At 42.6% G+C, this 12,337-nt stretch overlaps 1 protein-coding gene across 9 annotated transcripts in view; it reads left to right on the top strand.

The window, feature by feature from the left end:
* Nucleotides 1-11,589, top strand: part of LOC103306399 (cytochrome c oxidase assembly protein COX16 homolog, mitochondrial) — a 77,195-nt gene extending 65,606 nt beyond the window's left edge. For 3 of the 9 annotated variants that reach the window (XM_024109228.3, XM_024109227.3, XM_008172551.4), the window contains one exon: nt 6,043-6,403. In XM_024109228.3, coding sequence (XP_023964996.1) covers nt 6,043-6,159 — 117 coding nt within the window. In that variant the 3' untranslated portion in view covers nt 6,160-6,403. Of the gene's footprint in view, nt 1-2,130; nt 2,227-6,042 lie in introns of all 9 variants that reach the window. The other 6 variants (XM_065592970.1, XM_065592969.1, XR_006174245.2 and 3 more) reach the window with 5 other exon arrangements.
* The last annotated feature ends 748 nt before the right edge of the window (nt 11,590-12,337 follow it).

The raw sequence follows: 12,337 nt of genomic DNA, 5'->3' as shown, positions 1-12,337 counted from the left end.
TTGAACCAGTGAGCTGGGAATGAATGATTCCCTAGGCCACTTCCTGTCCCTTATACCATCCAGTATCCCTAATATTGAAACCTGCTTAACAGGAGTCTTATAAAAGCAAAATGTGTAGTGAGCAGCTGAATGCTTGTTTAGCCACACCAGCTACTCACAGAGCTGCAGCTTTCTTCTAGTTACAGCTTGTCAGCCAAAGACTTTTAAGAGGCATTTTTAGCTGGTTTATTTCAGAGTAGCAGCCATGTTAGTCTGTATCCGCAAAAAGAACAGGAGTACTTGTGGCACCTTAGAGACTAACAAATTTATTAGAGCATAAGCTTTCGATGCATCCGAAGAAGTGGGCTGTAGCCCATGAAAGCTTATGCTCTAATAAATTTGTTAGTCTCTAAGGTGCCACAAGTACTCCTGTTCTTTTAGCTGATTTAGAAAGAGAATCAGTAGGTTTGATGTACTACATTGCTCTAACTTTAAACAATTAATTTTCAGTATTCTTTGGGCTATTTGAGACAAGTAGCAAAAGGGATGTCAATCTGATCTGGTTAAATCTCCTTCAGTGATTGACTGTTTAGTGGATTGAATAGTGCAGGGGATTGGTAGCAGAGTAGAAAGCCTTTCACCTCTAGACAGCCAGTTTGTATAGATCTCAAGTTGGGAGTGGCTGAAAGTAGTTTGCCATTTGTATGTGGTACTTCTGTGAAATTAGGGGATCTCAGTCCTGGTCCTAATGGACAGGTGTCCACATCACAGCTAGCACTAATTAGCATACTCAGCAGAAAAGCCAAAGACTGAGTGAACTTGGGGGTTGAGCTACCCTCTCACCCAAAGATGTGGTCCTGCTACATGGTTGTGTGCCAGTCTGAGGGAAGCTTGTAATGCCGCTGCCTGTGCTGTTCCTATTCAGTGGACAGAAAGAGGACTTAACTCTTCAGGGTTGTCAGGCTTATTTAAGAAAAATAAAAATAGCACAGTAACAGTTGAAGGCCAAATTGCCCAGCACTGGCGCAGTCATTTACCTCTGTACAAAGTGGGTGTGAAAGGCTCTCACCAGTGGGAGTGAGTGAGTGGAGAGTTCTGGTTTAGTAGAGTTGTACCCACACTTTGCACAGATGTAAATAACTACAGGTGCTAAGCCGTAGAGAATCAGGACTTTTTTCAGGTCCATTTTCATAGCTGATGTTCCTTCTTACCTTTACCTGAATAAAAAAGGACCCCTTTTCTTTTTAAAACTTTTATGACATAATCAGATTTGGGAAATTGTATAACTTGGCTGTTCTGAAAGTATAACTGATTGGATACATGTCCCTTCTAGACTGATAATAGTTAAGGCTACGTTATTGTCACGGATATTTTTTTTAGTAAAAGTCCCGGACAGGTCGGGGCAATAATGAAAAATTCACGGAAGCCCGTGACCTGTCTCTGACTTTTACTAAAAATACCCATGAGAAAATGGGTAGCCTGGGCAGCTGGGAGGGGAAGGGCTGGGAGCTCCAGGGTCCCCTCCCACTGCAGCTGTGAACTGCCTGGGTCCCTTTTGCTGCCCATGGCAGCGGAAATCCTGCCTGCTGCTGGGAGCGGCGGGGGTCCCTCTTGCTACCCCTGGTGGCCGGGAACTCCGTGGATCCCCTCTGCCTCCCGCAGTCCATGGGAACGGTGGGGATTCCCCCTGCCACCAGGTCCCCCCTGCTGCCCACGGGAGCTGGGAGCAGCGGGGGTCCCTCTTGCTGCCCACGGTGGCCAGAAGCGGTGGATCCGCCCTGCCGCATGTCTTTGGAAGTCCTGGATTCCTTGACCTCCGTGACCAAATCGCAGCCTTAATAATAGTTGCAGATTCTGCCATGTGTCCTTAGGAAGCTACTCTCCCTAGACTTGCAGTGAGGCATCAAATAAACTCTTTATTGTGAATGTGACAAGCTATTAATGATGTTCATGAATGTAACACCTGAACAAACAAATGTATGGTTTCTCTGTGCATTGATTAGATTTATAACTCCTTAATTTTAACTGACAAGGATAAACTCAGTTAGTAGACCTCATCAATTGTATAGTTTCATCTACTTATTTACTCTGACTATACTCATCCCTTGTATGTTAAGTCATTCATTATGTAATTCATAATGTCTTTTTCAGGAACCCTGATACCACTAAATTTGGAACAAAGACTACTGAAATATTTTCTTGTTTTCATTTCCTTAGATACTGTACATATTTGAAACACCCTGTGCTGTAAGTAACCCTTTGTCTTGAGAGTGACCCCTTCAAAGCCTTCCTAAGGTTTCCAGTACAATTGAGTATGACCTTTAGTTAAAGACTATCCTCTATTAGGTATTCTGCTTGTGTTGGTCCCTTAGCTAGTCTCTTCAGATACTGTAAATTTCACTGAATATATTTCACTTTCAGTAACTGCTTATTGAAAATATCTCTGAACATTTCTAGAGCAGGCATTGTGGGTAGAGAATCTAAACTTACAGCTGCATTGTATATGTGTTTTATAAAGTCAGAATGCTTTCCCTTTGTAAAGCACAAGGTTCTTTGCAGTCTATTTTCTTTGAATCTTCCGTTTGAGTCAGGTGTTAAATTCGGTCTCTTGTAATCCAAGTGATGGCTGCTGACGCATGGGATGATGGGGCACCTTCCCTAAACTCCCTCTCCTCCTCCTCCTCCCTAGTCAGTTCCGATTTCTTCCAGTGGAAATGAAAGGCTGGTTAATCACAATTTGAATAAAGTAGCAAGGACAGTTTTCAGGAAGTGCTTATGCTAACTCACTCCACTGTATGAAAAATTCAGCTGCTGCTACCTCATATCAAAAGTCTGGTGAATGTATATGCGTGCACAAGTGTTTTCTGTGGGATCTTGCTTAATTTATTTTGAAATCTGACTAATCTCATTGAGATTTCTTCAAGTTGTAGAAGTGTCATGAAGGTTTTGCATAACATGAACTAACAACAGCAGGCCTGTCCTGTTACAGCTGCCAAATTTTCCTTGACCCTTTTTCAAGTCCCTCATTGTTTGTCATCCCTATTGACAGTAGGCAAATTAGAATGCAAGCGCTGTAGGGTAAGGGTAGTGTCTTCTGGTGTATTTGTAAAGTGCCTATTGCAGTGAGGCCTGGATCCTGAGGCGGGGGTTGGGTCCCACTACAATATGTATCATTAATAAGGCTATGTTTATGTCACGGAGGTCATGGAAATCACAGAATCCGTGACTCCCAGAGACCTCTGTGACATTCTCTGCTTCAGCCTCAGGGCTGCAGGACTCCGGAGCTGACAGCCAGTGGGGCCCTGGGCAGGGTTCTGGTGACAAGCCATAGGAGGCCCCCTGCAAAGTTCCAGTGAGAGGTGACAGACTCCTGAGGGGGCCCACCTCAGGGTTCCAGCAACAGGCAACAGCCTTGTGCGGCAGGAGGGGGACACCTCGGGCAAGCAGCTGGGGTGTTCCGTTTTCGCTTTGGGAAATATGGTCACCCTGCAGCTCCCAGCCGCTGTGGGTGGAGGGGGAACCCCACAGCTCCCAACCACCACAATGGTGGGGGAAACCATGGAGCTGCAGCAGCAAAAGTCACAGACAGGACATGGCTTCCATGAATTTTTGTTTATTGCCCGTGACCAGTTCATAAATTTTACTAAAAATAACCATGACAAAATCTTAGCCTTAATTATTAATAATATACAATCTTCTCCACTTCGGTAACACTCGGAATGCCCCCTTGTCCCATCAGTGTGAACCTTTGGGATGATGGTGCAAACTCCCTCACAGGTCTGCTGGTTAGCAGATGTGAAGCTCCAAATTTAGGAACTTACTGACTAGAGAGAGTCTGTGCCTAGTGGGAAATGGGACTTCCATTTCTCAACTAGCTGCACTGTGAAGAGATGGGTCAAATTTTGGCCTGGTGTAAACAAGCAGAACTCACATTGTCGTCAGTGGGAGAGGTGCCTGCTTATACCACTGTGGGACTTGGTTCAGAATGTGCTATCTCAAGAATAAAGTGTGGAGAATGGGAGGTGGAGAGCAGGGGAAGTAACAAACTAAAGTAGATGGTCAAGGAGAAAACTTGCGATAAGCAGCTACTTCTCCACTATCTGAGTGCATTAAACTAAAGGAAGAGTCAGCGGAGTTTGCTTCCAGCTTGTTTTCAGTAACTGCATTGAAATTAAACTTTGCACTAAAATGCATTGGATACAGAAACTCTCTTAGCTTTTGTCTTTTACTATTGTAGTTCTTTGACATGGGAACTGGAGAGGCTTTAAAAAATAGTCTGCAAAGGTTCTCTAGCTTCTCTATAGCAAGAACTGCAACGTCCTGTGCCAAAATGCTGTCTTGTGTGTTGCTACAGCCATACTCCTGGGGGAATCTCAGCATCCCTTTGCCTTCTGCAACAGCAGTACATTGCAGGGGAGGGCAGGAGGGTATTTCTTCTTTTTACCCAGTCACAGAAATGCATGAAGAATCCAGTTGTGGATGCCCTTGAACAGGGGTGCTAGAGGGGGGGTGGGGAAAGATCCTGTCTACTCCCCAGAGCACCTATGTGGGAAATCTAGACATTGTTTAATGCTAGGCTGTTTGGCCACTTAACACACCCCGGGCCTGTCTCCACAATGTATTAGTCTGCATTAGAGGGGTGTAAATTCTAGTGTGCACTAGTGTTGATATAAAATTATTCTACTTAACTGCCAAGGGGCAAATTTGTCACGTACACATGGGAGAAAGAAGAAGGGAAAATATCAGCTATAGGTTGTCTTAACTCAGGAAGTTCCTTCAAGAGGAAATGTAGCCAAACTCCAAACCTGGAGACAATGGAACTTTCTGTGCCTGCGTCCTGTAGATAACTAAGTGCTTGGTTTGCAAAATAACGCAAGGAGGGAGCAAGTAGATGAACAATAAGGGGTCATAAGAGGGGCAGATACATGTAGCTTGCTAATTATGTATGGTAATGATAGCATATTTTGGCCAATCATAGAGCGATAGATTATCATAAGCAACTGCATATAATGCTTCGGTGTAAGTGTTTTCTTTGTTCTTGCTGACTTATGAGCTCGAACCCAATTGCAATTGAAATAAATGGATCGCCCCTCCTGGGGCTCCTTGCTTGATTAGCTGTGCCCGTCTCTCCTTATTCCTCAGCTGGAATGGACAGGAATTTCTATGACAGTGTGTTGCGCACTAACTGGCCCCCGTGGACTCTGCTAGCATGCACTAAAAGTGATTACAGAAATCTGACCACGGCTCATATCGTCCCATTTCAAACAGATTAACGCGCACTAAGAAGCTTTTAGTGCATGCCAACAGGGTCCACATGGGCCAATTAGTGTGTAACACGCTAATGGACACCCCTCAGTGTGGACTAACACACCATATAGACAAGCCCTGCAGTGTATTCCTCACCCCAAAGGGGGACATGGGTAAGCGGGTTGGGAACATGGCTATAGCCCCATCTCCCATTTGTGGCTTCTGGAATTAGGAAGCACATTCTGGAAGGCCGTGCATTCCTCTCTTTTATATCAAAGTAGTATGGAGTGAAGGGGATCATGCTGATTCAAACTCCCTTGAGGCCATCTGCCCTGCACAGGCAGAATACCTCTGGGCACCAATGATCAGACATTGTCTTCCCTCCCGTACCTCTCACAAGAGTAGTTCCTTCTGCAAAAGCCAGGTTTTGGTTGTTCTTTGGCATCTTTCTATACCTCGACACTAGAAATTCCTGCAGTCAAAGGGCTGACCTGAAAAATAGGATAGTTTAAAAAAAAAAAAAAAAGAAAAAGTAAAGAAGAGAACCTTTTCTGCCTTGTCCGATGGCTCGCTCTTCCCTAGATATTGAGGAGCAGTTACAGCTACAGTCATTGCAATTAATATATTTCTCTGTTCTTTCTCCTGTCTGTCGATTTTTTTTTCTCCTATAGAATATCATTTGGTCCTGGGTGAAAGTTAATCAGCCAGTGGATGATGTTACAGTTGTGATATAGGAAACAAGCACATTTGGAAGAACTCTATTTAAAGCACTGCACTCATGCCCTAACATAGCTTTATGTTTGTTACTGTTTATAGAAACTGAAAAGCTCTGACTTTGATGACTGGAAGAACGTCAGAGGGCCCCGTCCATGGGAGGATTCCAAGTCTCTTCAAGAGCAGCAGCAGCAAGTTCTTCATTCCAAGCCATCTTGACTGTGTGCTCTCACTCCAGTATCTTTATAGAATCACTGCTATGCCAATGACTGGGCTTTCTTGCTTTCTAATCCTGTGTCCAGGGAGAGACATGGGTGGGGAAAAAACAAGTTGACAGGTGGCTTACTTGAGATCAATCTGAGATGAAATGTTAACTAAAGATCTTTGTTCAATTGCATCCATTTGCATGGAAGCCCACAGACTGTGTATATTAATTCTTAATAAAGATCAGCCCATTCTTTCATTGAGGATGTCAGTGTTTTCCTTCAGTATTTTTAATAGCTACTGGTCAAAATCTTGTGTGGGCTTCAGTGAGGGCTGACATCTAGGAATTCAGCCTGTCAGTAGCACAAGTTGTCACCCTAATGAGAGTGGTGGTTCTGCAGATGGTTCTAGATGCGTGTGACCAGATACATGTTGGTGCAGAGCGCTCCTGTGTGATCTCAGGCTCAAGACTTTTAAACATGGGAGGTACTCTACAGACTTAAGAGCTGTTAAGGAACAGCATGCACATTTTTGGATAATAATGCTCTTGTGTTTTATTTCTAGCACCTCGCCCGTACACTAATCAGTTCCAGCAGGTAATGGTTTTAATAACATTCGTTCAGCTGTGGTCAGATTTCTGTAATCACTTTATCAATGTGCTGTTGCAGGCAGCAACTTTCCCTTTGGACCATTTCAGTTTAAATAAGAGCTCTTCCTCTTTAAGAGCCTTGCTGTTTTTTATGTGAGCTAGCAGAGCAGAGTGGTAGAATCTTCTTGACCCAATATGAGGAGTGCAAAATCTCCCTAGGACTGTTATAATATACATGTATGTGCACATACATATAGATGTAGGGAAACTGTTTACCTGTAACACTGCTCTACAGCCAAAATGCTTCTGAAATAAATGTAGTCAAACTTTACTAATTCTGGGTCACTGAGAACGAAAATGATGCTTAAAATTGTTGATTGGCTCTAGTTTTCAAGATATGCTATTGGGTCAGTATATACGACCCTTGACTTGGGAATGGCGGAGGATAAGTGAGTTATAAAGGGAAGGGATCTCCATTTCAACCAGAAATGACTAAAATACATCTTTGACTGGATCTATGAATAAATCTATGACTGGGTTTGGACAGTACTTGCTTTTTAGGCAAAACAATGAATGATGCAATCTGAAGCTGGTATTGCGTCATACATGATATGAATTGCATCATGTTATTCCTAGAAGTCATGGATGATGCAATCATAACGAAGCTTACATCACTCTGCTGAACAAATTGCCCTATATCAGCTCTAGAAATCATACAGTGTCGTGCCGTCTTATTTGTCAGTGTTTGATTTTGCAAAGGGACACATTTCTGTTTAGCCAAAGTGAGCAGAGATGCCTCGTACTTGTGTGAACAGTGCAGATAACTTCTGCTATGTTTGTGGTGAAGTGACTTTTGCATCACAAAAGCGCAGTATAACCACTATGGTTAAGAAAGCCTATCACCTTTATTTTGGCTGCAAAATTGGAGATCAGGACAAGAGGTGGGCCCCACACATATGCTGCAAACACTTGTGCAACAAATCTTCGCCAGTCGTTGAACAGGAAAAGGAAATCTATGCCTTTTGCAGTGCCAATGACTTGGAGAGAGCCAACAGATCAAACCAGCAATTGTTACTTCTGCATGGTGCCTCCAGTTGGGAAAGGTGTGTCAAAGAAGAAAAAGTGGACTATGCATTATCCAAACATTCCATCAGCTATACGCCCAGTACCCCACGGAGAAGGACTACAGGTTCCTGATGCACCAGAATCATTCTCACTTGAGTCAGACGAGGAAGAGGATGAAACTTCTGCTCCTGAACCATCAGGGTCACAGGACCCACATTTTCTCCCATCCTCCTCTGAACCACACCTCATAACACAAGGTGAACTGAATGACCTTGTCAGGGATTTGGAACTACCCAAGAGTAAGGCAGAGCTGTTGGGCTCCGACTACAGCAGTGGAATCTCCTGGCAGGTGATGTTAGGGTTTCCATGTTCCGTGACCGTCAAAAGGATCTTGTCCCATTCTGCTTCATGGAAGGTGATCTTGTAGCCTGCAACAACATCGATGGTGTGATGGCAGCCCTCAACATCGTTCCCGATCCAGATGAGTGGAGACTGTTCATTGATTCATCGAAGACGAGTCTTAAAGCTGTTTTACTGCATAATGGCAATGTTTTGCCATCAATTCCAGTTGGTCATGCAGTCCATATGAAGGAAACCTATGACAACATGAAACAACTTTTGAGGTGCATAAACTATGACCAACATCAGTGGCAGCTTTGTGGCGATTTGAAGGTTGTTGCTCTCTTGCTTGGTCTACAGACTGGATACACAAAGTACTGCTGTTTTCTCTGCGAATGGGATAGTCGTGCAAGAGATTCCCACTACATAAAGAAAGATTGGCCACTCCGACAGTCATTGGAGTCTGGGAGGAAAAGTGTTCAGCATCCACTACTTGTTGAATCAAGGAAGATTTTGTTACCACCCTTACACATCAAGCTGGGTCTGATGAAGAACTTTGTCAAGGCCATTGACAAAACACAAGCAGCTTTCAAGTACCTCCATGGAAAATTTCCAAGGTTAAGTGAAGCTAAGATAAAGGAAGGTGTCTTTGTTGGTCCTCAGATTCGTGAACTTCTTCGAGATGATGCATTTGACCATGCACTGCGTGGCAAGGAAAAGACGGCATGGAAAGCCTTCCAGTTAGTGGCAATACATTTTCTTGGAAATAACAAGGCAGATAACTACAGGTTGTTTGGTGGAAAACCTCCTCAAGGCATACAAAAGCCTTGGTTGCAACATGTCACTAAAGATAAATTTTTTGCATTCTCATCTAGATTTTTTTCCACCGAACTGCGGAGCAGTGAGCGACGAGCATGGCGAGCGATTTCACCAGGACATTGCAACAATGGAGAAACGCTATCAGGGCAAATGGAGCCCATCAATGTTTGCAGACTATTGCTGGACAGTGACAAGAGATGCTCCATTTAATGAATACAAGAGACAAGCCAAGAAGCGCCGAGTAGACACTGAATAGGACTAAACAATGTACATAATAGTTTTTTGCCTTTTTGTTTCATAATAAATTTTATTTCTATAACCCTTTTGCTGATTTTTAAAGTGTTACATAAACAGGACAGGTGAAATATTATCATGTAAAGCAACCACAAACACAAGAAAAGACCTATGTTTACAATTTATGATTCAAACTCTACTATCTACACAATATACATAGACATAAAATGTAAAAACTTAAATATCTTAGAAACAGTAGCCAATCAGTTGTTTTAATTGTCAAATTTGAATTCAGCACATCAAAATACATAATAAATAGCACATTTTATCTCTGAAGCAGACGGCTTCTCAAAAATTGTAGACCAGTGTAATTGTAGAGAAAGCCAATCTTCTTTGTGTGAATCTGTACCTTCATGCACTAATATGTAAAAGATGCTTAGGCAAGTAGTTATGGTAAAGTTTAGAACCTTCTTGCAAAGAATGTCTTTGTAGCTGCTTCTAGGTGGTTCCTTTCAGCCACAATGAATCTGTGTCTAAGGTGTTGCAAAAGACATGTAAAACTCCTCTCCTGGAGAGCTGGGTAGTTAAACATGGGTCAACAGAAGATGCTACTTTCGGAGCACTCCAGAGACAAGTACATTTAAATCTCCTCAAAACTCACAGAGACATGTTCTCTTTAAATCCCTTCCCCAGATAATGTGTCTAATGCACCTGGAATGTCCTCCCCCATCCTGTGTATCATGCACCCTCCCTCAAAACTCACTTTTCTACAGGTTCTCCAACAATGAGCTCCATTCCCAGGCCACACTAATGAAATCTACATTCATTTTAAAGAGGAACTAACCTGATACATGCTACCTGAAATCAGACAACCTCTTAGCCTTAGTGAGGTCTGTTTGCATGCCAGATTTGAACTTTCTGCCATATTTTAGTTATCTATGAAAAAATGAATTTGTGATCAGACTGGGAAATAGTTGGTACGTTTCTGGTCTCATTTGCACTAATGCATCTCTGGAATAACTCTCATCCCTTCCCTTTTTGAAGTATATTTTATCCTCACTCGGCTGCCAAGATCCCCAGGTAGTCCCTAATCCTGCAAACATTTAAATAAATTGGACTTGCATAAAGTTAAGCATGTACATAAATGTTTGCAGATTTGAGACCTGAGTTGGTAAATTTCTCAGGACTGTCTTCTGTGTTTTCCCTGTGATGCATTTATCATACTTATAGCGTCTATAAAATAATAAATAACACTATAATACATGTATTATTTTTACGATATTATACCTCAAGATGGCTGAATGAAAGTTGCTCAGATTTAAAAAAAAAATTACCTTGGACTGAGATGAATGGAATTGGAATGTTGCAATTTTTTTGGAATGTTGTGGGAATGTTTAAACAGTGAATTATTACACAGAGTGTTTTGCTATTTGAACTCCAGAGGTCACTCCCAGGGACTGCTGTAATAATGGCTCATACATCTTTCTTATTGCATTTTATCTTAAATAATTTCAGCTCTTATCTTTCATCTATTCAAATAGATTCCTTTCTTCCACCTCTCTCCCCTTTCTCCCATGTACAAGATGCAGTCTTCTGAGAGCAATTTAATATAGTTTTCTAACACATACGACACTTGATCTGGCAAATCGAGGGTGTGAATTCCCAGAGAAGCCAGGTTTACAATGTGACACTGGCACACCAGGTGCCAGCTCATTCTAAGGTCCCTAGGCCTCATTGAACTCTTACAAATGCATAGCTGGAAACCAATCTGTCTTACCTGTGGGTTAGCAGTATCAAAATAGATATTAGAGTTATAACTACGCGTTTAGACTACAGAATGCTTGTAGGATGCTGCATGTATTAATCCTAGTTATAATATTTTCTGTATCCCATATTATAAGGTAGTGTTTAAATATAAAAATGTTTAAGACTGTAAATTCCCCACAGTCAGGGGAGAAGAATTACCAAGTGTGAAATATTAGTTTACCACAAGAGGTGTTATCTCCTGCCCATCAGGAAGGACTATTGAATCCAAATGGGCCATTGTGGAACAAAGACTTTGTTGATTGCTTCCCTCCCTCCCCCACAATGAAGTGGTTGCATGCAGGATCGCTCATCCCATCAGCTTGGATTCCGAGGTAGCGGGGATAAAAATCCCTGACAAGGAGAAACTGGATCTTTTATACTGTCTGGACTCTGAGGGGCAAAGATTTCCAGACATAAGCAAGAGATCCCAACGTTGCTTGGCATGAGTCAGCCCTAAAGGACATATAGAGATGCTTATTATAGAAACTTATATTACCTTTCTAAATCTAAGACTGTAAACTCTTGTATGTCTGTTTTACCCTTATAAATAATTCTCTTTTCTTAGTTAATAAATCTTGAATTAGTTTATTACAGGCTTGGCTACAGGCATTGTCTTTGATTTCAGATCTGAGTACAAATGACCTGTGGTAAGTGATTGGGACTAGGAGTAACCTGAATACTGTAGTGATTTTTGGTGTAAAGTGACCATCTATCACATAGTCCAATTTACCTGGGTGGCAACATCATCCCCCTGGGCATTCCAGTCTATCTGTGACTCCATGGTAAGACTGTTATAGACTCATAGACTTTAAGGTCAGAAGAGACCATTGTGATCATCTAGTCTGACCTCCTACACATTGTAGGCCACAGAACCTCACCCACCCACTCCTGAAATAGACCCACAACCTCTGGCTGAGTCGCTAAAGTCCTCAAATCATGGTTTAAAGACATTAAGTTACAGGGAATCCATCATTTACGCTAGTTTAAACCTGCAAGTGAGCTGTGACCCATGCTGCAGAGGAAGACGAAAAGCCCCAAGAGTCTCTGATAAGCTGACCCGGGGGAAAATTCCTTCCTAGTCCCAAATATGGTAAGCAGTTAGACCCTGAGCATGTGGGCAAGACCCTTGGGGCAGATACCCGGGAAAGAATTTTCCATAGTAACTCAGAGCCCTCCTAATCTAGTATCCCGTCTCTGGGCGTTGGGGATTTTTCTACTGGCAGTTGCCGATAGGCATATGTCATTGTAGGCAGTCCCATCATACCATCCCCTCCAGAAAGTTATCAAGCTCAGTCTTGAAGCCAGTTAGGTTTCTGCACCCAGTGCTCCCCTTGGAAGGCT

Source organism: Chrysemys picta, chromosome 4, assembly GCF_011386835.1.
Source record: "Chrysemys picta bellii isolate R12L10 chromosome 4, ASM1138683v2, whole genome shotgun sequence".
NCBI classification, from domain to species: domain Eukaryota; kingdom Metazoa; phylum Chordata; order Testudines; family Emydidae; genus Chrysemys; species Chrysemys picta.
This window is presented reverse-complemented; position numbering and strand designations above follow the sequence as displayed.